Here is a 26,791-nt window from a genome sequence, read left to right on the forward strand (position 1 = left end):
ATCTGAAGTTCATAAGAGAAGTCATGGCTAGATATCTGAAGCCATGGAGTTGAAAGCAATGCATTTAATATGGAGAGGATACCACATATATCAATATTAAAGAGTCAGTAAGAAGTGTCAACACAGGGATGAAGAAAGAGGCAAACAGAATGTATGAGAAGGAACAGTGGGCACCACTATTTAAGATGAAAAGGGAGAAGAGAAGCCATTGAAATTGGCAAGGTGGAAGAAGCTGGTATCCCTATGATTTCACTAGAGAGATGGTCACCAGGTGACTGAGGGTATAAATGTGCATTATATAAATGGTTAAACAAAACCACAAAGGCTGGATGGTACACCTCTGGGATCACCTGGCTTGGCCACTTTCTATATACACACATGACCTTAGGCCAGTAAATGAATTTCTTGAGTCACATTTAAATAGAAAATAGCAACAATTAGTTTACGGAATTATCGAATCAGAGAAATACGGATGTAAAATATTTAAGAACAGAATATTAATCATTGGTTCTCATGACTTATTAAAATAAATGTCGGCAAAAATTTAAATGTTTTAAGATTTAAGAAGTATAATAAAAAATTATCCTCATTTGTTTTTTAAAGATGGTGTTTTGGAAAGTAACTATATACAAATTTGAATATTTGCTTTAGCCAGTGGGCAAATCATAATTCTCAAAAGCTAAGGTTATTTCAAAGTTATAACTACGTGATAGTGATACTAAATCTGAAAATGTAGGAAAAAAAAAATGTTCCAAATACTACTTCGAAGCTTATCTAACTAGTGAATTTTTCATTATTTCTAATTTGAGCTAAATTATCTAATTGCCTTCATACTTTAATTAATGACTAAAGATAATGCCAACCAATAAATTTGACATAAAACAAAAGACCTCAAGCTTGTTAAGAACTGCCCCCAAAAGGAGGATGTTGATCTTGCTGAGACAAATGACAATCTAACAATGTTGAAATATTGCTGAAAGCTGTGGAATTTTCCTCAGGGATTGCAGAATCCAGAAGATTTTTAACATTAAATTAGAGGAAGAGATCGACCGTGTGATGGTAAACTGGTGAACATCTTGGGATATCTAAAAGAGGCCTCTGACCCTTTCAGCTGGCCTTTCCAAGAGAAGTAACTGAGTACCTGGAGACCATATCTCTGCCTCTCCAGACACATGCCCATTGGGGCATCTCCTCCTTTTCTGTGCTCCCTTCTCAGTTACTCACTTGACTCACTATAAGAATCTTCTGATGGCCTGACAGACCTGGGGGTTTCAGTTGCAATTCCATAATTTGGTGTGAATATTATTAATATCATATATCTCTTTTTTTCAATCACTAAACCTCCATACTGATTCAGAATTATCTACTCAAACCTATCTATCAGTAGAATCTCAGCACTATTATGACAGGGTTGTGCTTTTTATGCCTTGTTTATTGTTATGTTCTTAGCACTTTGGAACTGTGCCTGGTGCTTAACAGGAAGTCACGTAATACTTGTTGAATGAAAGAAGGAATATATAGTTCATTTCCATTAGAGAGCTCGTTCCTTAGCATATTTAAGTGTTGAATAAATGTCTGTCAATTTAAACATGAGAAAGTTAGCTGTTTGAATAGCTAAATCTTCTCGAACTGAGAACAACATTAGAAATTAGCACTATTCTGCATTCCATGCTGACTTTCTCAATGAAAACCTGGATGGGGCAAAAATCTCTGCTTCACTGTGGAATGCTTAATCATTCTCATTTCATCTGATATTAAAAGACGAGGATGGGACATGTGGCTTATAAAGACCAGTCACTAATACCTGCTTCCCACTCAAGAATGTTCTAATCTGGGTGTTAATTAAATATGCTCTGATAATCTATTTTATCCAGTTCATTTATTTCTGTTGTCCACTGAAACTATGAGATTATACTATAAAAAAAATACTTTTAAAAACTGTAGAGTGAAAATCGTTTTGAAAGAATTAATTACTCGAAGTAATAGCACAGCCTTTCCTAGCAGAGAAAACCTTTAAAGTATATTTAAATATAGCTATGTAAACATGTCTTCAAATAAATAATATTCACCTTCCTGCTGTCATTTGAAATTACATATTTACAGATTTTAGGAGTATATAAATCCTAAGATTTGTGAATATGTAATTTCAAAAATAAAACACATAAAATAAAATAAAATACATTAAACTGGCATGACTATGGGAAAAGCTACATTAAAATATAAAAAACTCAAATTATAAAATATTTAAAGAAGCTTCATTTTATTGCTTTTAAGCTCATAAGGTATGTAAGCTCTGAAACACAGTACTCAGATTTCATGGACTGAATTATTTTAATTAATAGATTAGGATAACTTGCCTTATACCAAGCCATTTATCATAAGTAAATATTTCTAGCAAAGTGTGTGAGAGAGGTTCACGACTTTCATTTCCTAAGTATGTTTTAATAGTAGGGTGACAATCATTTATATTGATAATTTGTTTTGAGAATATTTTTATTGAAAATTAGAAAGTAAACTTGAGAGGCAAGCTCTATGGTCAGAGAGTCAGAGTTCTACTTCTGGCTCCTTCACTTGGCAGCTGAGAGATTTTGAATTAATTACTTAATTTCCCTAAATTACAGTATTTCATCTCTCAAGGGGAGAAATAATAGTGCCTACTAAAAGAATGATGCAGAAATTAAGAGAGATAAGTATCTGTAAAATTCTCAACACAATGCAAACTGCTCAATACAAATTAGTTGTTCTTTTTATTATGTTATCATTATTATTATTTTTATATTATTGCTATTAGTAGTAGTAATAGTAGCAGTAGTAATATTGCTGTCTGAATTGTTATAAATCTTAAACTAGCAGAGTCTTAAGATAATGAAATCTCACAATAATTTGACAAATGCTGAGTCATTATGAGTTTCAATACTTGCCATCACTCTAAAATTATACTAAGGTATAGAGAAACTGAGTCCTAAATCCTAAAGTCTGCTAAATGCAACTACATTACATTTGTTGAGTTCCGAATGTCTATACTGCTTGCCCGCTGGCTTACGCCCATGCGGCTTGCTATCCGGTTTAGGGTACACCTTGAAATAGATGTAATCTGTTGCTTTGGTAACTCAGAGAATATGAAGCTAAACTGCCACTACTGAGCTGAGAGATCTAGGGCCTGCCACCATCTGTCAATTAGCAAGTGTCAGCACACCCACTTCCTGGCACAGTCCTGCCCTTCCCTCCAGCGCCCTCTGTGTCTGCGCTTCTGCCCACCTGCAGCACTGTCTTCACACCTGCCCGCTTGTCCAAACAGCTGGCGTAGACGCATCTACATCACTGGACCTTTCACCGCCGTCCGACCTCCACGTGATTCCTCTGAGCCCTGGTGGCGACTGTTCTACTTACATTTAAATTTACATAAAATTTAAAATTCAGTTCCCCAGTTGCATTTGACAAGTTTTAAGTGCTCAACAACAACACGTAGCTAGTGGCTCCCATAGTGGAGACTGCAGATACCGAGCAGTCACCGTTACTGCAGAAAGTTCTATAGGGCAGGACTGACTCCGACAAATCTTGAGTTAAAAAGACATTTATGTATATAAGTGTGCGCGTATGCATGCACGCGTTTGGATTCTGGGAACATTTAATAAATTAATGCGAACTAGGATGCCCTAAGAATGGAATATAAGTATGTAGCTTTTCTCAAATTTGCGTTATCATAAAATATTTTTTAAAAACTCCAGAGAACTCTGACCTTTCAGAAATAAAGATAATCACTAGCATTTTTCAAAATGGAGTGAGTGCATTCTTGGGCACAAAGACGTGTAATAGAATCGATTTGCGGTTTCTCAAATTCCCCATACAATCTCTCTAAAACCATCCTGCCTACTACCATGCTTAGGACTAAACTTTTTTGCCAGTTTCTCCTTCCTTTTGACAATCACATGACTTTACAAAGAATGGTGTTCCTCTCAGTCTACCACCAGACATTCACCGTGGGGCACCGCTCCAAGGAAACATCTTAGGTCATAAAAGAACACTTTAAAATACTGGTTATTTGCAAAGCCTCTTGCAATCAATGCACATTATCCCAGAGAGGCATTTCCAATAAAATTCTACTTTCAATTTTTAGTAAAAATGTTAAAATGTGGATAAATAATTACACTGTTCACTAGCAATGGTGTCCCAATCAATATTTGAGAATTAATGAAACTGATTCAATTCAAAGAAAAATTTTAAAACACACAGATTTTTGATGGCAGGAAATTTTAAAAATTCAAATGATATATACATTTTTTGTAACAAAGAACGATACGTTTCTCTGAGGTACTGGAAATAGAAATTTAAGGAGAAAAACAGAAGTTCAAGGAGAAAGGACAGTGTAAAATATTAAAGGGAATCTTGTTTTTGTCTCTTTTAAAATTAGCTGTTCTATTTAGATTCCACCAAATACATTTTAAAAAATAATGGAAGAGTTTTGTTTTAAAATGTCAAACTTTACAATGCACCACAAATGACATTTTGCTACCATTTATAGTTATGGAAAAAAGCATTAGATGCCAGGTTCAAAATGTTTGGAGAGAATACGGTTTTTGAAAATTCTTTCTTTAACCAATAAATCGTAGAGAATCCCACATCATTTTTGTTGGGTTTCGAAAAGTTATAATAATAAAATTAATAGTTGACCTAGAGTGAGTGCTCCAGTGTGTAAGGTAACATGTTTTACATATATTCATTCAACTAATCTTCTTTTCCAACTTTATTGAGGAATAGTTGACAAATACAACGGTATAAATTTTAAGCGATGATTTGAGATATATATATATTGTGGAATGATCGCCAAGATTAACACATCTGTCCTCTCACACAGCTAACTTCTGTGTGTCGTGAAAACGTTCAAGATCTACTCTTAGCAAATTTCAAGGACACGATACCGTATTATTAACTTAAGCCACCATGCTGTACATGCCGTCCTCAGAGCTTTTTCTTGTAACTGAAAGCTTGAATCCTTTAACCTACAGCTCCCCATTTTCCCTTTATCCCAGGCCCTGTTGTAGCAACTGTTCTGTTTACATTTAAATTTAAATAACATTTAAAATTCCCTAGTAACTACCTTTCTGTTCTTTGTTTCTAGAAAATCAACTTTTTTTTTGGATTCCACATATAAAACTCATCCAACAAAACCCTTTTAGGTATTATTGTCTATCATTGTCGCTGCTTACATATGAGGAAACTGAGGCACAGACTGGCTAAACTATTAAACTAAAGTTACATAACTATTGAAAAGTAAAGCTGGCATTTAGCCCAGGCTAATATGGGCTGGGCTTCAACATTCAGGCCATGGTTCCACTTCACGACATTACCTCCTTAAATGCGTTTTTCCTACGTAAATGTCCAAATGTTGCAAGCTTACGTTTTCAGCTAGGTTTGCAAGCCTTGGAAGGCAAGACCATAGCATAAACTTGTCTATGCTCCATGCTACCTAGGATTTAGTTTTGTTCATAAAATATGTTTCATAAACATGAATGGCCCTCTTGAAAATCTACAAATTAAGAATAACAGAAACCTTCTATCTCACTTTTGGTAATTAACTTAAATTCATACATTTGATTAGTAACTGTGGATAGACAGACAAAACAAATTTAATAGCGCTCATCTCTAGGTATTGTGATTAATGATAATCATTTTAGTTCTTGCAGAAATAAAATGTTTCTTATGGTTTCTATTTTCCTATTCTTTACCTTTTCTATGTTAGGCATATATTGCACTTGTAATAAGAGAAGAAAATATTCGTTTCTAAGACACTATTTTGAATTCACAAGTACAAAAAAACGAAGAAGGGGAAAAGAGGAAACAAACAAAGAAGAAAGAGCCACGCTAACACAGGAAGATGGCAGCACACGAGGCAGGTCGGAAGGGTTGGCCCGACACGCGGGAGGGCTCATGTCTCCTTACCTGGCAGCAGGAAGCCACAGGGCCCTGGCAGCCCTAGAAGCAGGGCATATGTTCAGATGAAGCAAAAGCAAAATATTTCACTTGTTAGAGGCTATAAGAAGAATTTCCAGAAATCGTGTACTCTATTCTTCATGCGTTTTCAAGAAAACTTAGTCATTTCCAGTAGACTATTTCTGCAATTTATTTGAACAGCCTACTTCATTACTTGGGCTCCTGAGTAATTCATGACTCAGGTAACTAAGTGCCCTGTCTCGTCCAAGCACAGGTGGAAACAGCGATTAGTTACTGGTGCTTTTCGTCTATACCTTTGAGGTCCAGTGGCAAATTATTATTATTTTTCTTTTGAAATTAATACAGTGAATTGTTATTGACAGAAATATGAAAAATTAAAAACCTTACCTTGACATGTAAATTTTTTGGAGGGAGTTGTGAGTAACAGTTTATCTGCCATTTCTCCGGGACCAGCACAACGAGCGATTCCCGGTTCTTTATATTCTGACTTCACCCAGTCGGATAACCACTGCATGTTACAGTCGCAGTAGAGAGGGTTGGCTCCAATTGCTCTGGAAAACACCACCAAAAAGCACATCGTGTGCACACACACACATACAGACACACACACGCATGAGATTATGGTTATTTCCTAAGGGAACATAACTCCAAACGATGCTCAGTAGAAAATCTCTATGGATTTATTAGTGAAAACAATTTCAGAGAAAATGGAGACATTGGGATTATCCATTTTCCTGAATTAGTGCAACTGAGATTAAGTGAGTTGTTCCTAGTGTTCACACACTTATCGGAATTAAAAAGGTCGTCTTATATTTCCAGGGACAGGTTTATATTGGATGTAAGCACACTCTCAGTGCAGATTAATACTTCCCTTCATTCACCAACTATTTAATGGGAAGTCAATCACTACGGCAGATTCTGGGGACCCAGACATGAAAACCAGGTTATTTTTAACTGCTACACAGGAAGACTCCTCTACAAAGGAGATTAACGTATACTCATATGTGCGAATGGATTTCACTTAGAAGTGCTCTCCTAGAAGAATTTACACGATGGCTGTGAAAAGAGCGGGGACTGGTGGCTAAAAATCTCTAAGCATTTAGATAGTGGGAGAAGATAGGCTGAGAAGAATGTTTCAGAGTGAAAAGATCCAGTAAGTACAAAGGGCAAAGCTAAGAAAGTGCGCGAGGTAATAAAGATGCACAGTTAGCTCGCTGAGCTGATTTAGACTGTCACTGGATGTCTGTCCCTTTACAAAGTCTTTCATTTTAGAACTTTGGTTCCTATTCACACAAGCAGTAGTAGCAATAGAGAAAGTACTCAAGATAATAGTTAACACTTATTACATCATTACAATATGCAAGAACCGTGCTAAGCCATTTATTTACATGAATTACCTCATTTTATGCAAAATAGCAACCCTCTGAGGGCAATATTATTAACCCATTTTACAGATTAAGAAACTGAGGTCAAAGAAGTTAACCAATGGGTTCGTAAAACTGCCAAATCTGAGCACAAGGAATACATAAAGTGGTATTTAAAAACTGATTAATTCTAATTTATAATTAACGTCAGATTAGTAATGTTTTTAGGTCTACAGTTAAGGCAATACCAGTCTTACTCGTCTATTAGAAAACCCCCCAAATAGGTTTATAAAACAGTAATACTTTATATTGTAGTAGTTTTAATGCCCAACTCTAACCAAGAATTGGAGTGTAGTAAATTTTATTCCCATATATATGCCAGATTCTAACCCTTCTTCTAAATTAAAAATGAGCAAAATTATGTCTTTGAGTAATTTGATCTCATTTTTACTGACATTTACTTGGTCCTTATTATGTCAGGGGGCACAGTGGAAAATGTGAATAGGGTAGGGCTTTTTATAACCTGAGGAGTAAAAGACAAATGCATAAATGGAATACATGACCAAATAGGATACATGACAAAGAAGATTCAGATTACTTTCACTGTTAGTGGGATTGGTCAGATAAAGGGAGTTCTATTTAGTTCAAGCAACACCTTTCCCATGCAGCCTTTTGTGACTCATCGCCCTAACACTGGCGGATGGATGGCCACATCCTTCTTTATGCTGCAGTCTCTGCCAGATAGTACCAGTCTTGCAGCCCTGAACTTCTGGTTTAATTAACAGTGTATCTCAGGCAAATGACATCCCTGGAGCTTTTAGAGGACTGGCCCTGACATTGACTTTGAGGTAGGTGCTGGGGCTCAAATATGAAAAGATGGAGGTCTCGCCTCCTGGAACCTAACAGTTTAGTAGAAGGAATATTAACTGTAAGCACCAGTCAGATGCGCGAAATCCTGCATTGATCACACAGCCCCCATAAGGCGAATTCAGATACAGCACGATTGACTATTAGCTGCTATTCTCTGCCCATCCCCCTTTCCCAATTTTCTAAATGTCTTATCTTCTTGGGGTTTGGTGTGTTTTAAAGGGGAGGGCAAAGCCAAGAGCGAATATGGAAGGCAAGCTCCTTGGGAAAACTGAGAGCCAACTGACAATGAATTTAAGCCAAAGCAGATAACTGCCACCAGGTGACACCAAAGTCAGCCTGATGTAAGAAGGCTCTGGGTTCTAGGATTGTTCCCTGAACTTCCTTCTAGCTCTGCCATGGTCTTAATAATAGAACTGTAAATCATGTAATAATGGAATTTGACCTAACTGAGATTTTTGGACCCAATTTATCACATATTTTTTAATTGTTTTATTGTACTTCCAGGCAGTTTGGAGATACAAACAGGCTACATGAGAGAGAATATGAAAGAAAAACATTTCACTCAAGATGAGAGTTTGACTGTTTCCCTCTACCACACTATAAAGTCTTGAACCCTGTCTAATCTACTTTTGCATGGTGCCATAGTCGATGCTGAGTAAATCTGCTAAATAAATGAATCCAGCTTGAGCAAATCAAGAAAGGCTTCATGGAAGAGGTGGTACTTGGGACGTGACTTAGAAAAGCTGGATTTGGGCAGAGCCAATTCTGGAATCAGAGAACATCGAGAGATAAGGTGTAGACTACTAGGAAGTCAGGGAAACCACATTTGTAAGAAGAGACTTTTAGCTAAGCAAAGAGAATTCAACTAACGGGAAGGAATGGCCAGAAGAATAAATTCAGGCTATACTGTAGAGGCCACCATATCTATATTAAAAATCTTGACCTTATTTTTAAAGATGGAACCAATCACATCTTATGATGTGACAATAAAGAGGGCGGCAGAGGACGATATGTTTCAAACCCACTGGCCGAGGATAGTTCGACACTAAACCCACAACGTGAACTAGGTACTCACAGGTGTGACAACGCAGAAAGGTCATTGAAAGCACCTTCAGGCACAACAGAAATGTCATTTCCATGTAAAGAGCTAAGAGCAAGAAAATGCAAAATTAAATTTCCTATAATTCAAAAAGTTCAGAAAAATTCCCATGCATGTATGAAACTTCAGTTTATAATAAGCATTTTAAATCAGTGCAGCCAAGATGTTCTAGTCAATAAACAGTTTTGGTACAAGTGGGGATTTATTTCGGAAAACAAAAAGTTAGTTGCTACCTCACATCATATACATAAAATAAATTCTAGATCAAAGAGTTAAATGCAAAAATAAAACAAACGTAGTAAAAGAAAATACAGAAGAGCTCTTTTTTTTTTTTTTATAAATATGGGACAGAGAAAGCTTTCAAAACCACTATATAAAACTTAGAAACCATAATGAAAAGGAGTGACAAATTTTTGACTATCTAAAATATATTCATAATATAGATTACATATAAGGAACAGGATGGGAAATATTTGCAACATATATAAGATACAAAGAATAATTCCTTTGTGAAAAGACCTTCAAACTTTGAGTCAAGTAATACATGCATAAAGATATTTATGTTAATAAGAAAAAGACAAAGTATCCAATAGAAAATGGGAAAAGATATGATCAGGCTCATAGATTAAACAACACAAATGCTCAATAAACAAATAAAATATACTCAAATGCTCTAGTAATCGGAATTGCCAATTAATAGACATGGAAAATAATGTTCCATCTGTCACATGACAAAACCGAAAGCATTAATAATATTCAATATTTGCAGGAGTGTTTTAAAACAGGTACTGTATTAAATAGTTGGTGGGAAAAATAAATTCCTAAATTGGCAGAATCTTGTTTAAAGGACAACTCGATGGTTATTTTTGGTATTCTTTCAATATTTTTGACAGTAGCTTCCCACCACAAATCACTGCTGAAACACTAGCACGTTTGCACCATGACGAAATGTGTAGGATGCTCTTTAAAACTGCTGCACAGAGTAACAAAAATTTGGAAGTAAAACAAATGATAGTAAAGATGTGGTAGAACAAGAACAAATCCTCTTTATGGTTTTAAAAATTTACAAAGCCAGGGGCATACATATGTCATGATATAAACGCAAATGCATACAAAGGAAGGGCAGAAGAGAACATCAAACTGTTTAACAGTAAATTCTAGGGGAGGCTCTTGGGACTGAGGATCCTGTTTTATTTCATACAAAGTTTATATATTATATAATCTGTACAGAAATTACATTTCTTTCAAAATTAGTTATATCTATATAAAACATACACCTAAATATTATATAGTATCAAATAAACGACTTCAACAAGTATCACAGAAAATTATATTCTCCGAATTACAAGCTCTTAAACAATGATGCAATAAGACATAATTCTCCTATTTCCAAATCTGTAGTGAACCCTAAAGTATATATTCAAAAACACTCAAGAATCAACAAAGCAGTTAAATCATTAAACGGACAACCAAAAACTCAATCCTTGAGGGAGAAAAAAAGGTATTTTGTTGAACATTAGATGCTTACAGTAATCGAAGAGATTTCAATCCATCGAAGGTTTGAGGAGGAATACATCTCAGACGGTTGTAACTAAGAATTCTGAAAGCACACACAAGCCAATTTGTTTTACTCAAGTATCACAAAGTGGCCAAATGTCATTTTTTTAAATAAAGCGGTTTTAAAAGGGTTATTTTAACATCTTATAAATTGAGAATATCGATGCATGATATTTAAAAAAATATTTGTGTTGTTTCACTAATACAATGCATTTGTTTCGTAAACACAGTCCAGAATACCCCTGCTGGATGCTGATGCCTCATCCATGCCTTCTCTAAGTGACTTTCCCTAGAAGTCTGCTTAAGGCTCTCTCCTAACCCCACTGCAAACATACATTATTCTTGTTTCTTTTACAGAACCCAACACTCTTATGCAATGTCCGTATTTTTTGGCTTATTGAGGTTTTATTTGTCTTTTTCTCCCAAAAAGTATGTACATTCCTTGAAGGCAGAGACTTCACCTGTCTTGTTTACCAGGAAGGTCCAAGACACAGAAAACACATTTTGTCCAGTGAATTAATAAAAGCTCGGTACTACACTTTCGTACTCACAAGGTGAGGAGCTGGGTCATGTTGCTGAAGCTCTGGTTAGAAAGAGTGCTTATCCGGTTGTTACTTAAGTCTCTAAAAGAGAAAAAGAAGAAAACAAAGTCTAATGTCACCACAGAAGTTGAAATGTTAGTGATTCATAGAGAGAGAAGGTCTTTTTGTTCATAGCAGCCTTGTTAGCAGTCATCTTTCATCTAAAAATAACGAAACATCGAGCAACCCTCTGGGGCAGACTGTGATGTTACTCTGAACTATTGTGCTGCCCCGGGCTGTGGGAATTATATATTATTATTTTAGTATATAATTTGGGCCAGTAAAGTGTGGGCCCTGGAGCCATTTCACTTCAGAATAAAGGCTTGAGAGTGAGCTCACTTTTCCCATTTTCTTCTTCTTTTTCCTCTGCAAGACTGTGATGTCCCCCAGACCCAGCACCTATTGCTGGTCCCAGAGTGAAGACATGTGGAGGCCATTTACCACAGACACATGTTTTGGGTGAGACATAAGCCTTTGTTCTTGAAGGTTCCACCAGTTACACACACTCTATTTTCATAAAGACATAATGCTCCCTAATACACACAGCCACATTTGATAACTGAAAGAATCCCTCATTTAATGACATTCACAATGCCATAATTGAAAAAGCGCCATAATTAAAAATTTTGCCCTTGACAAAGTCACCAGCACATAGTAGGTCCTAAGTAAACATCCATTTAATGAATGATAAGTAAATGAGAGATGTGGATTTTTTACCAATGCTAAATGGCTATTTATGAGCACTTTGCATTTGGGTTGTAATTTATAATCAGGGAACTTGATCTTGTTTTTCTTATATATATAGTTTATGTGAATATATATAAAATAATAGTATATAAATATAATATATAATGCAATATAATAAATATAACAATATTGTATATAATATACATGATTTTTGCATTTTACTTTAGAAAATGTTTTTTAAAACTTTATGAAAAATATATATGACAATGTGACACACATGTTAGGAAATATGCATCTATGCACTAATATTTTTTAAAGCAAAATGCCAAATATATAAACGAGTCATGAATAAATGGCAAATTATAGGTCATAATTTATGTTCATTTATGTGTGTGTACTTATATTCACTAAATTATTCTGAAGCAAAATATGTGAATCAATAAAAGGTCAGGAAAGCTGATTATTCCTTCCTTTATTAAAGTACCAAACCATCAGCAAAATGGACCAATAAAATTGTAAAAATGGTAGGAGTGTTACAGAAGCTTTAATATCTATCTTCTTAACTGCTGAAGTACTATACCTAAATCTTAAAAGCATATATATATATAAGCAAAAGTTACTTGCCTATGGTTGTATAATGACTCTTTGGTAAACTCATTTGTAGATCTACCAATTCTCATTTTTCATTTCCAAATTGTTTTTAAATAATCACAAGCTGTCCCCACAAATGACCCAATTCTGATGAAGTGACCCTTTGGAAATTAGAGCAATTTAATGCTTTATTTAACAGAACAAAATGTATATAATCACTTCTTGATGCTATTAAATAAATAACTAGAAGAGGAACAAGACATCTTAGAGGATAGTCTCTTTTTTTTGTTAATTTAATCATTTGTCATTTAAACAGTCCTATATACTTTCTGCAAAAGTGTTTGATTTTCTCATACTTTTAAGAAACATTGAAAATAATCAACATCATTTTAACTAACCTGCTTAGTTTATTATAAAGTTTGCTTGAGAAATGTAACATTTTCTACTACCTAGGTTTCTAGAATTCACTAAGTAGGAATAAACTTCTTTATTATAGGTGTACTAGAAATCTGCCTCCTAAGCCAGTCATATTTACTCTAAAATCAGATAGATTGAAATTAATGAAGTATTTTCCTTTATATCCACTATCATTGCTATATTTTGTTTTGTGAGTTTTATCAATTACCAACAAGTCTACTCTAAATGTGACATTATATATACTAAAATTATGTATTTTTTAAAATACTGTGCACATAAATAGCATAAAATATTTGTATGCTTAAATGTACTTGTATATAAAACTTAAAATTGGTAAAAAAAATTTGTTTACATACGTTAATGAAAAAAAGATGTTATTTTAGGAGGACATCAAACCAAACTAAAAAAAAAATTCAATATTTTGAAATTTCTACTCTGAATGTCAGCATCTTTGTCAAGTTTACTTAAATAATATATAATACGGATTTTACACAATGAATTTTAATAGTCGAGGCCCATTACTTAATTCATAATTTATTTATTATATAAGAAAATCAAATGTAACTAACTAGATCTATAATATACTTTTAGTAAGACTATTACCATCTACCATCTTCTGCTTAAAGTTAAGAATAAAAATACTGTTTTCTGTCTCTCCTTGGCTTGTCATAAAATAGCCCATATTCAGCAACAGTAGAAGTATACGATTTGCTGCAATACTGTAATTCTCTGACACGTACATTTAATTGTATTTGTACTTTGCATACAGGAGGACCGTTTTCTAAGACACATCACTGCTTGGCTGATACACAATAAGATGTAGCTGGTGATCCAGAATTACGACGTGCAGGGAGGGAAGCAACAAATTGTCAATGATTTCTATTATCTAAAAGGTTCACTACATCTTCTGCCACTTGCTATCCCCATTTTCATGAAAGAGAATAAGAAGTCAAAGACAGACACATATAATACATGACTTACATAAGTGTTAAGTGTTTGTAGTTAGAGAGTTCCTTAGGAACCAGTGTAAATTGGTTCCCATCCAGATACCTAAAAACAAGGAAACAATAATAGCATTTTTAAAGTAACAGTACTGTTTCGTAAAATAGTTAAACAATATTTCATTCTTAATAGAGGCAGGGAAGCACTTGCCAATTTTAACATTAAGATGTTGCGTTTCTAGTTGGGGATGCTGTAAAGAAAAGTAACGAGGAAAAAAACACAGTTGTCCAATCCAGTAGAATTCTTTCGTGGATCACTCAGGCTAAATTACAAAATCAAGGAGAGACTGATGAGTCCAGTTCTTTGTGGTTTATCTAAGAAGGCAAGCATGTATCCAACCATTTTTTTGTGTCAGCAAGAAGGTTCATTTGACCAACTACATTTTTAGTCAAACTCCAGTTTTCTTGTGTTTGTATGGAGGCAGTGCCATGAAAGGCATTTGCTACTGGCAGAACCTTGTTACTGAGGGCGAGCCACCCTTCGTTGCCTGAATACATATCAATATACTTAGTAAACAACGATGGCTGGTTTAAAGGAGATATTTGGGAATTAAACATAATTGGATTTCAGTTAATAATACCTTAAAAGTTGTTTTTACCACTGTAAATTGACATGGGGATATTAATTTTCAGAGGTTTCACAGAAAAGCACATTTATCCTGTGCACTAATGTAGCATATATATGTGAAAGTAATATTCAAATAACCACATATAAGTAAATGTTCCATTTCTGATTAGAGTCAGCAGAATAATCAGAAAGTAGGCTTTGAGCTAACTGGCAAGACAAGAAAGTACAAGCATGCTTACAGTTATATCCATGATGTCACATATACACGAAGGTAATAAATTCCATCCCCTCCCAAGGCTATTCTTTCCCAGAATATAGATGGAAAGGGGTAAGAATGTCTTTCGGTAACCTGGATCATCTGGCTACAGATGTGCCCACAATCAGTCCTGGCACACTGGGCACATGACTGCCCCAATGTCATGGTCAGCCTCAAGATCCAGGGTTTAGTATTTTTGCTGGATACAGAAGTAACTGAGAAATTGCCTAAGATAACAATCTCTTTCAACTATTTCAAAATGAAAAAAGTTACATAAAAGTCACACATTACAAAAATATGTAATAAATAACTGACGAAGAGCTGGGCGTATGTCATGGCTCCTTATGCTTACTTGAATCTTCCGGCTATTTCCACCCCTCTCTCTTCCCTCTGTTCTTTCCTTTAGCTAAATTTTTCTTGGTGCCACTAGAGGGCAGCACAACCCCATACACTCAGCACTCTCCTTTAATTCCAGAAAATGTAATAACAGAAAGATTCAATACGGGCCCTATGTTTACATGTAAAACAACCTAAGAGGGAAATTATATGGAACTGATTAAAAATAATACATACCATTTGTCCTAAACTGTCCACCAATACATTCTTATTTTTGCCACATTCTTTAATAATTTAATATAATAAGCTCATGAAATTTTTTTCTAATTCATGCACATATAGTTCTGTAGAGAAGGACTCCGCTGACTTGGTATGGTTCTAAGAATAGCTCTCTGGGAGGTAAAACTAGAATTCACAAGAGATGAGTTATTTTCCTTATCTCTGCACCTATTTTCTTTAGAAAAAAATTGGCTTTTTAAAAATTTGTAGGGAAATGAAGATTTGACTGAAAGAAGGAACATATAGATAGCATAGACTCAAGCAGGTTCTCAGATGTACTTTGGTAAGTAAAGAATGTTTAAAATTATTTAATGGGAATCAAGTAAAAAGGCTAAGGCACGACGAGCCAGTTAAAGGGGTAGAAGAAGGGGTTTTGCCTCCCAGATGATCTGAAAGTTATACTGAGTGTTAGCATCAGTGTTTTGCATACAGAATACTCTATAGGCATCTAGCTTCCCAACACTGGATGGAGAGTAATCTTCTGAAATAAATACACATTAAAGTAAGAATTAAGTATTTAATTACACACACGCAAGCACAAAGTAGTGCTTATAGTTCCTTAACGACCGATGAAAGAGAAACTGGACACTTTACAACAATGCAAATTTAAGAGGGACCTTCTGTGAACATGTGCTAAGATCACATCTTCTTTTTTTTTTTGGTCTAAGTGTTCAATTCAGGACTGACTTAGGATTCACAGAACTGCACGTGATTTGATAACTGACGTGGCATCTTCTTAGACCTCATTAAGAGTGTTACGTGTCACCAAAGGTTTATGGAAGCTGCTCATTTGGAATGAATTGCAGGTCCACATTTGTATGAATTAGATTTGGACTTAAATGGTTTTTGATACATGATTCCAAAAATAAACGAGGCAAAATGACTCAAACGTGGCACGTTCGCATTGAGATAAAGGATTGGATTGGAGCATGTGCACATTATTATTTAAGCAGCTATTCTGATTTATTCCATTCCACGTATATATAGCATGAGACAGCTAAGGAAGAGTAGGGGAGTGCTTAGTACCCAGATATTATGGCCAGGTAAGTTGCAGTTAAATATCAGTTATGAAAATGTTAGGGACAAGTGGCCTCACACCCTTTACGATCTAAAGGACTCTGATTCACATCCGAAGGGCAGTATCTCTTTTTAAGGGTAAGGACTATGCCAGCTTCTTCCATCTCCCAGATATTTATGTATCCCATATGGTAAGATATTCTCCCAAGGGACATTGTGGTAAAGAATAATTAACCATATGGAACGCCCCAGACACTGTAGATAAACTAAACATACATTTTCCAAGGTGCGTTTGATGGGACATTAGTCTTGGAAGATAATTTACAAGAAAAAGACTAATAAGTACAGAGTTGCCTTATATTTTACCACCCTCTCTTGGAGCTTCACAGTGTACCTTAGCATAATAAAAGCACTGATAAATCCTGCAGTGAAAAAAAGAGAAACACACACAACCTACATTTCCAAGGCTATCTGAACCAGCTTCTACATTATTTGTTTAGGGTTTTATGTGATACAAATTAATGGCTCATAGAATGTATTTGGCAAACAGGACTCCAAAAATATTCGTTTGGTGTCTATGTCTCTTGGTATGTGAAATACTAACTGTTCAAAAAAGGAAGAGATGAGCTTTACTTACAGTTCAGTGACATCTCTTGGAATTCCTTTGGGCAAGACCTTCAAGCCCTTGTTGCTACATCGGACCACTGTGTCTAGGCAGGTACATTCCGTAGGACAGCGAGACAGTGGGGAGCAACTGTTGTCATCATTTCCTAAATTGCAAAAGAAACATAGGAAAACCCAGATTCATGGCTTTGAAGATGTTAGAAGTGATTTTTTGCCTTTAAATTAAGGTAACAAGCATACATCTTGAACCATATGATTGCTGATGTATAGGGCATGAAGCGTTGACAAATTGACACCATATGGTTTATCTAGTACTGTTTTCAGACTGCCTAAGGCAGAATTCCAGAAGGTAATCTCTGGTTTGTATTATCAATACCATTAGAGTCATTATTTTATTTGTTTAGTTATGTATACAAATTATAAGTTTAATTAGCATCTCTAAATGTACACTGAATTACGGAGAAACTGTAAGGAGACAGACATGAAGAGACATAAAGGGACAGAGTAATTTAAAATGTTTAGCAAAAATTGTATGGGTTCCTCATTTTAAAATATAGTGCTCAGATGAGCTCTCCAGTCACGGGCAATGATATCAGAACTTGCTCTACCTACCTTACATGGCTATTATGCGAATCGTATGGGATGATATATAGAGTGCATTAAAAATAATAAAAAAATTTATTACTTTTGTTAGATTTACTAGCATTACTATTTTAGTAGACAATTGCTTTTTCTCATTCGGAAATGGTAGTTACTAAAAGAGATGCTCAGGATAATAAGGAAGCATTAAAAGGAAGCTATAAACATAGTACTGACCACCAGTTGGAAACTGGAAGACCTAAAACATTCAGACACACAAAGTAGACTTGGATGTGAAAGTGCAGTCTGAGAAGGTAAGCGTCCTATTGCTAAAACGTGACATAACAAAACCATGAAACAAAGCGAAAGATGCTCAATAACTATCTTTGGACTAGTCCGCTGTTGAGTTGTGCCTGTGGCCTCAGAACGGTCACCTGGATGCCTGGTGACCGAAGATGCGGCAAGGCTGTCTTACCGTCATCACACGTGAAGTCTTGAATGGCCACATCCTGGATGGGGATTTCTTTGAGGAAGTATGGTTTCTGACATCGAGGATTTCCGGTTACAATTCTCTTCTTTCTGAGCCATTCTCCCAACCAAGCCAGGTAGCAATTACAGTTAAAGGGATTGGCCAAGAGATTTCTAAACGCCACATGCAAACAATGCAGAGTTGAGTTCACGGTTTCACTTTCTTACTTTTCGAAGCCCCATGCTACCATTCCTCCATGCCATTTCTGTGGCAATGACTCCCTCTTCTTCTTTGTATTCCCCGCCCCCAGCCCCAGTTAACATTCAGGCACACACAGCATGTGGGATGCATTTTTTGCCTAAAATATTTACGTGTGAAACATAAAGTAACAACGACACTTTCACGTAAGAATTCTTCAAATAATTTCATGGCAAAAATAAACTGAAGGTAGTAATTTAGGGTTTATGCAGTGGATCCTGGGAGATATCTCATTTAGAGATAATTTAAACTTGTCTGAGATCGGACTTATTGTCAGACTTCCTTACACTGATAATGCAGTAAGTTAACATAAAGATGAAGGCTGATTACCTTGTATGATTGAGTTTAACCTGACAACAGCTATTTCATTAATTTGTCATTCCAAGATTTCCATCTCTTATTTGCTCTAGAGACTAGGTTTCCCATCTAAACTGACAGCCGAGTTGATTAAATGCCAGTTATAAAAATGAATTTACTTCTACAAATCTCCATACTTCTGGCATCTTACTACTTCAGCACAAATCTATTGACAACTCCATTATTTATAAACATGCCATCTTTAATATGCACAAATTAGTCACTCCATGTAAAATGTTACATTTTATGTGGAAAGAGGATTAAGCACTTTCCTGATGGATGGATGCTTCCTTCAAACAATTTCTTCAGTGACTTCAGCTATGTCGCATGTTTTTTTTTCTTTCTAACTACCTTTTGAGTTAGATTAGTATATTTAAATGCCACCATTACTAAAAAATCAAATCAGTTCCGAGATTTATCATTTCAAACATTGCTTTCTAGATACCTTTTAGACATACAAGAGGCCTTGAATACAGTATTTGGAGAGGGATATATATGTATATATGTATATATGTATATATATATATATTTCTGAATTCTGTCTATAGACCTACAAATAGCCTTTATTCTTGAACTGTCTACATAAAATATCCACCTGGACAGGCTCAACTGATTTCCTCAGTATTTTCCTAATGTCACAGTAAATGCCCTCCAGTGAACAGCTTTTATTGTTGGTCTCGTCATCCTAACGCAGCTCCTGTCACTGTGAACGATCCTTTAGAGCACAGCATGTTGGCAATAACCTTATCAACCCTGTTTTTACGATACTTATTCTGAAAAGACTCCAGTGTGAGAAGGCTGGGGAAAATCTGTAACATTTCTTTTATTTGCAACACAATCAGTTATAATAAGATTAAAGTTTATCAATTAAGCCACGGTACATTATTATTAAAAAAATGAACTAAAAATCCTATGATGTTTTGTTAAATTTTAATGTACAACAGAAGGTGATAGTTTTAGAAAAATTAAAATCTAACATGAACAAATTTGTCTTTTTTACAAAATAAAACCCTAAATCCTTGACCATATTTTTATGAAATGCCTAATAATGAATTCAAATGTTATCAATGAAAGTAATAAATATAGTACAGTGCCTCACATAATATACAAATGAAGACTATTTTTCATACTTACAGAGTAGATAAAGAATGGAGAGTATCAAATGCCCCCGGTGCAATTATAGTAATTTGATTATCATATAAAGAAAGCAAACGCACAGAACTGAGTCCTATGAAGCTGTCATTCCCCACACAGCTTATGCGATTACTTCTCAACATCCTGAGGGAATAAAACAGAACACTGCTATAGAGATAAAGCATCAGGCAATCAATTCTGCCTATCTGAGGACCAAAATAGCCCCTCTTAGTGAATGTGTAGCATTCATTACTGTGTCCTGAATGTTCTCTTGTCATTAAGAATTGCTATGGCTATGTACCGAGAACCTTGTGCAAAAAATAAAATGCTTAGATTTGTCAATGATTAGACTCAAGTTACGAAAAGCATGGTGAGCCTCCGTGTGGACCTACAATCCCATTTGACGAGGGTAGATGTTTTCCTTTGATGCTGTAATTACGTTTGCATGACTATATAATGTTCTAAGTCCACCTACAGCTCTCTAAGCCCTTAGAGTCCTATCATTTGCATATTCACCGTAGTATTGCATTTGAGGTTGGACAGAAAAGAATATGGCACTAAAGAATCAATAACCACAGCAGAACGAAGGGCATCTCAGGAACTCACACACCACATCACTGGCAACACCAGCTGGGAGTAAACTTGACTGAGCAACCACGAAGATGCACATATTACTTTATTTATGAAAAATGCTTCATTGTTTAAAGTCCAGAACTTAAAAAGAGGCAATAGTAAACATATCCCAGTTGCTTACAATACAGTTGAAGTGGATTTCTCTTGAAAAAATACCCTCTTTTTGGGGGGAGGGTGGGGGTCATTGCCATTAATAGTATTAACACTGTGGTCATTTAGTCATCGCTGCTCAAGTTTTGGTGCAGTTCTCAAATCTTGTCTGAACTGCTTATTTGTGAGGCTTGGAAAAGGAACAAAAGGCTTCTAAAAATTCCATGTCAAAATGAATAGCTGCCATAAATCTTACTCAGCATTACTGAAAAGTCAGTTTTCCTTAATTTTTCTAAACACGAGTTGACCACCCTACTACAAGATTGCAGGATGGAAAAAAAAGAGCAAAAATAAATTAACAACCAAGTGTTCCTTTATAATTCTAGACTGCTTTATCATAAATAAGAAATATCAACTTCTGCGTTTTGCTAAGTCGCAGATCAGAAGAAGAAAGGATGATGCTCTCCTATTAAGACATCATTTCACATTAGGGAACAAAGAAATGCACAACAGAAAAGTATTTCTATCAGCACGGTCCTCTGCCATAAATAATAAAGAGCACCTGGTCTCGTTGGAGTCACAGACCTCTGGGAGAAGTCACTAGAAACATCTGTAAGCATACATATGTACCACAGTTTGCCTGCAATCGGGGATTCGAAGACCCATAGAAATATGCGTATGTGTTACTAAGAGGTTTACTAGTCCCTAAGGTTTAAGAAGTTTAAGGGCAACAGGGTTTCCTGTCAAAATCTTTGTAGCTCTGAGATGAATGATAGCATTGAGAGGACTAGATATGTCCAGATAAACCTACTTTAGGCTTTTCACTACCCTGAGCCCTGAGCTTGGCTCTAAATGCTCTCTTATGCTTGTGGTGACACAGTGGGACTAATTAGAAAGCCAGTGGGTGTCCGCCTCAGGTGCCAAAACATAAGAGGCACAAAAATATTGCTAGAAAAATAATGGAGGTAAAGGAGGTGAAGGAGAGTCCTGTGAATGGGACTAGTCAGAAGAAATACTTTGATAAACTCTTTGGAGTGGTATTATAGACTGAATAGTGAATTTCAAAAAAAAAAAAATGTGCCTACACTGAAGCCATAACTCCCCAGGACTCTCCTTGGAAATAGGGCCTTTAGAGAGGTAAATAAGGTTAAATGAGGTCCTACAGGTAGGAACCTAATCTGATAGAACTGGTGTCCTTTTAAGAAGAGGAAGGGACTCTAGAACACACAAAGGAAAAGCCATATAATGATGCAGCAGAGAGGTAGCCATCTACAAGCCAAGGCCAAGAATTCTCACCGGAAACCAACGCTCTCAGCCCTTTGATCTTAGGCTTCTAGCCTCCAGAACTGAGAAAACGAATTCTGTTGTTTAAGTCATCCAATCTGCAATTTCTTGTTACGGCAGCCCGAGGAGAAGGTTCCAGTAACAAGCAGTCCCTTGACTTCTGCTTGCTGCAGGATATGCGTTTTGATGAGTTACCTGAGAGCGCTTGGGGAGGGGGTGGGGCGGAGGAGATGCAGCCGCCTGCGGCATATCTTCTCTGCCTCCCTTCAACACACTCCTCAGCATCTCCTCCGTGAAAAGGCTGAGGGAACATTTAAATAATGTGTCCAGGTTAGCCCATGGGGGCTGGTCGGCAGGTGGCAGGCTGGTCCTGCTGAAGGGTTAGGATCCAGGCTATTCCCCAAGGAGCATCCTTCTCCCCTGGGCAGAGGTTTGTTAGTGGGGTTTGCATTTGGGATGCTGGTAACACATCCCCACTGGCCGGGGGAAGGCCCTCTCCCTTTACATCTGGTAAAGAGCAGACCATAGACTCCCGAGGTCTCACTCCCCCGGCCGTGGCTCTGTGGGCTGCGGAGAGGCTGAGGGTGTAGGGGAGACAGTGGAGCCTGGGCTTCTCTCTTGCAGTCACCAAGGGCTGCTGCTTAGTGACAACTAGTTCCCCTCATATCTTTCAAAAGCTTAACATTTGATTTGTGTCTCTTCCAATTTTTAGGCCACTCCTTTTGTCAAACATGGTTATGTACTTTAGAAATAATAAAAACTAAATATATGCTCTGTAGAAAATTTGAGTAACTCAAACTGTTCTCCTTATTAGTCAATCCAATCCCATCCTCCTTGGCCAGCAATGTTCTGGAAACATACAGAATTTCTTTTTCCCAACCTCACTACCCCTGGGCAAGTAGACATAATTCTCAGCATGTTTACTCTGAAACAGATATTGTAAGTTCTACCCATAGTCAGTCTCTCTCTTTTTTACTAAGACCTTGCAGGAGTAGGAAAAGGTGATCTCCAAATTCACTGTTAGATTTATTTTGCCACAGGGGTTGGAGCAGACTCTGAAGCTAGAAACCTTGGGCCAAGACGGAGTGTTAGATGGAGGCGTTCATGGAAAAGGAAAGAGAATGGTCGTGAAGCAGAACAGAGGACGAAGATCTGTACAAGCGCTGGAGGAAAGATGATCTTTTTTGTTGAGGAATCCACAGCCGGGGGAGACTTGATCTTTTGCAAGTCACATACTGAAATCAGGGATATTAGAATAAGAGACCGTCTGCATCCACGAAATGTGTGTGTGTGTGTGTGTGTGTGTGTGTGTGTGTGTTTGTGTGTGTGTGTGTGTGTGTCAGAGAGAGAGAGGAAGAGTAGGATCTATATCCTCTCTCCAGGATTATGATGAACAGTGAACTACAATCCTGTGGTGGAAGGATCGCAATGCAAATGAGAACACTTACAAAGTTTTGAGGCTTTCCAATCCCTTGAACATCTTATGCTGCACATTTTCCAAACGGTTACTTGTGAGAAGTATTTCATTCACACCAGATGCTCCTTCAAAAGCTCCCTCTTCAATGTCTGTGATCTTATTGTTGCTAAAGTTTCTAAATAAAAATTGTTGGGAAAAAAAAAAAAGCTTTTAAACAATTTCCTTCTGACAATGAGGGGATTGAGACAACATATTTGATCACTTTCTTCCACAATCTGCTAGCTCCTCACTGCCCAGCACTCTTAAGGCTCTGAAGAGATCCCACATCTTGAACCCATCGAGCCAAAGTGACATACGAAAGGCTAATGTTCATGGTGAAAAATGGCAGCCTGATCATTGTCAGAATGATCTGGAAGGGTCCCTAGGAGTATAAAATTCCTGAGGTCAGCTGCTGAATTGCATAAAGCTTTGTTCACCACAGCACTTAATAAGGAACTTCTCAAAGAAATACCCCTGATTAAAACTGTTGAATGAATTAATGACTAAAAGAAGGCGACCGAGTTAAAAGAAGGATGGACTAACATGTGTTAGTGTTTAGACAGCATCAAAAATATATTTGAATGAGTTTGTTCCCAGTTAAACGTCTCATGGAATAATGTGTCAAAATAACCAACTTAACTGTCAGTATTTTGTATGATACAAAATACAACGTTTGCCCAGAGAGCAAGAACATCCAATTGAGGTAACACTTTTCCGGACTAGGAATGCCCATATAAAAAGAATCATTTTTATGTAACATTGTATTTTTCTCAGAGCATTGGACATATTAGCTGCTCGATAAATACGTATCGAAGTGAAAGGCATCTTATAGCTAAAAAGAAAGAGCAGTGAGTATTAGTGACAAAGGACAATTAAGCAATTAGAAATTCTTTGCAAGGCAGTATTATAATATGAAGGTCGAGAGCACAGAAGTAGTTTCTGTCTTCTCTGCCTCTTATAGTCTGGTGTGACCGTGGGCCAGTTCCCTATCATTCTAAAAGTACAGATGTCACAGCAGAATGCTCCTTTCCTCGGTCTGATGTTTCCTCCTATGTGGCGGGTGCCCCACTGGCCTTAGGACCTTGGCCTCTGTCTTGTCGCTCCCTCCCTCCCCCTCAAGGGGGGGGAAGTCCTGTCTTGAGTGTTGTTGAAGCTGCCGAGCTTACAAACTTATTTTAAAATATGAGTTGTGGACATGTAATAACACAGATGAGCCATCGAGCCGGTTTAGCAATCATTAATTCTCTCTTCTAATGAAAGTTTAATGAAGCAAAAAGTCAAGCAGTTGACATGGATGTGCTGAGGGAGAAGTAACGGCATGGCTTGGGAAATAGTAAAGGAAGTTACGAAACACTGCTGACCCCGTCACCAAGGTGCCTAGATGCTGGATTCCTGCTGTGGCCACATAACAGATCGGCTGTCTGAGTTAAAGCGAGATGCCAGGCCTCCACTACTGAACACACGGAAAAAAGCCAGCTCCTCTGGTTCTCCTCAGAGATTACCCTAAATTCATGCCACCGGTAGTCACTGCATGGACATTTCTGTGGTTCTTTTATATTTTCCGATTTTCAAAGAAATCTAAATAAATTGCACAAGGACGGGAAAAACATAACAAAACACCATGAAAATTTAAAAAGATGGCTAATGCACGGCTTACATTTTACGTAGTTGAGGAAGTTTCTTGAAGATTCCAGTAGCTTCCAACACTGTGAATTCATTATTATTGAGTCGCCTAGAAAAAAAAGCAAAAAGCAGAAGAGTTTCATTACCAAGGGTCAGGAAGGGATTAAATTTTATCTCTCATGCAGAATTATCATATTATTTAATGATTATCCTAAAGCAAAATATAGGACACATAAAACAAAAGATTTGCGGTAAGTACAGTCATCCTTCAATATCCATGGGGGACTGGTTCCAGGTCCCCTTTGGGTACTAAAATCCATGGATGCTCGTGTCCTTTATATAAAATGGTGTAGTATTTACATATAACCCACACTCACTCTCCTGTATATTTTATGTCATCTCTAGATTACATGGAATATCTAATACAATGTAAATGCTACATAAATAGTTGTTATACTGTATCGCTTAAGGGATAATGACAAGGAAAAAAGTCTGTACATGTTCGGTACAGATATAACCATCTTAAGCCTAACTATACAGTACACGTCAGCAATAAAGTAACAATTTTTTTAATATTTTCCACCTGAGGTTGTTTGAATTCACAGATGGGGAACCTGAGGATACAGAGGGCCAACTGTACTGAAATGTTTCTCTCATTTTACTCAAATTTTAATGATCAGAATAAATTATATTAAGAAACACATAGTAAAGAAAATCAATATTTGATAATCAAAAGCAGCTCATTGAGTAATCTGTAGAACAAAGTTTCTCGAACTTTTTCCTTACGATTACCCCTTCCCCAGAAAGCATTTTAGGCCATTTTTTCCTGCTCACTTGCTCCACAATTATTTTTTATTAACAGTCTCATTAGTATTCAATTTACATACCATGAAGTTCACCCATTTAAATTGTACAATTCAGTGTTTTTCAGTATATTTACAAAATTATGCACCCATCTTTGCTATCGAATTCCAGAACATAGTCATCAAGCCCCCCAAAAATCTCATATCCATCAGTATTCACTCTCAATCTGCAGCCTCAATCCTTGGCAACCACTAATTTACCTTCTGTCTCTATGCAGTTTCCTATTCTGGACGTTTCACATAAATGGAATCATGCAAAATATGGTCTTTTGTGGCTGGCTTTCTTCACTTTGCATAATGTTTACAAGATTCATTCATGTTTAGTGTGTATGTGTGTATATATATATACATATATATATCTCAGCATTATATATCAGCATGTCTATATCTATATCTATATCTATATCTATATCTATATCTATATATCAGCATTTAATTTCCAAATAATATTCTATGGTATAGACATATCCATTTATTAGTTGATGAATATTTGGGTTACTTCCACTTTTTTTTAAGTCAGAATAATTACCAGTTTATTATATGTTCCCAGACTATTAAAATGTATAATCGTATATACAAATTTAAACATACTGAATCAGATCATACATGTTCCAAATATATGTGAAAATGCTAACTTTTATGTTATATGCATTTTACCACAATGAAGAAATATATATCCTGAACATCTTTTCATATCAATCCATATTACCTCCTTTTATTTTTTAATTTTTTAAAATTTATTTATTTTTATTATGGTGACAATGGTTAACGAAACTGTGTTAACCAATGTCACCATATATACAATGTACATATATACAATGGAATATTACTCAGCCATAAGAAGAG

General features: G+C 36.2%; 1 protein-coding gene across 4 annotated transcripts in view; it reads right to left on the bottom strand.

Moving 5' to 3' along the window:
• Nucleotides 1-26,791, bottom strand: part of SLIT2 (slit guidance ligand 2) — a 322,457-nt gene that overhangs the window by 51,839 nt on the left and 243,827 nt on the right. For all 4 annotated transcript variants that reach the window (XM_039838092.1, XM_039838093.1, XM_039838091.1 and 1 more), the window contains 10 exons: nt 25,117-25,191; nt 23,452-23,595; nt 19,997-20,140; nt 18,254-18,420; nt 17,213-17,345; nt 14,100-14,168; nt 11,394-11,465; nt 10,814-10,885; nt 9,262-9,333; nt 6,340-6,503 (listed from right to left, as the gene is read on the bottom strand). In XM_039838092.1, the coding sequence (XP_039694026.1) occupies nt 6,340-6,503; nt 9,262-9,333; nt 10,814-10,885; nt 11,394-11,465; nt 14,100-14,168; nt 17,213-17,345; nt 18,254-18,420; nt 19,997-20,140; nt 23,452-23,595; nt 25,117-25,191 (1,112 nt within the window). The remainder of the gene's footprint in view (nt 1-6,339; nt 6,504-9,261; nt 9,334-10,813; nt 10,886-11,393; nt 11,466-14,099; nt 14,169-17,212; nt 17,346-18,253; nt 18,421-19,996; nt 20,141-23,451; nt 23,596-25,116; nt 25,192-26,791) is intronic.

Source organism: Pteropus medius, unplaced genomic scaffold (assembly GCF_902729225.1).
Source record: "Pteropus medius unplaced genomic scaffold, Ma_sr-lr_union100, whole genome shotgun sequence".
NCBI classification, from domain to species: Eukaryota; Metazoa; Chordata; class Mammalia; order Chiroptera; family Pteropodidae; genus Pteropus; species Pteropus medius.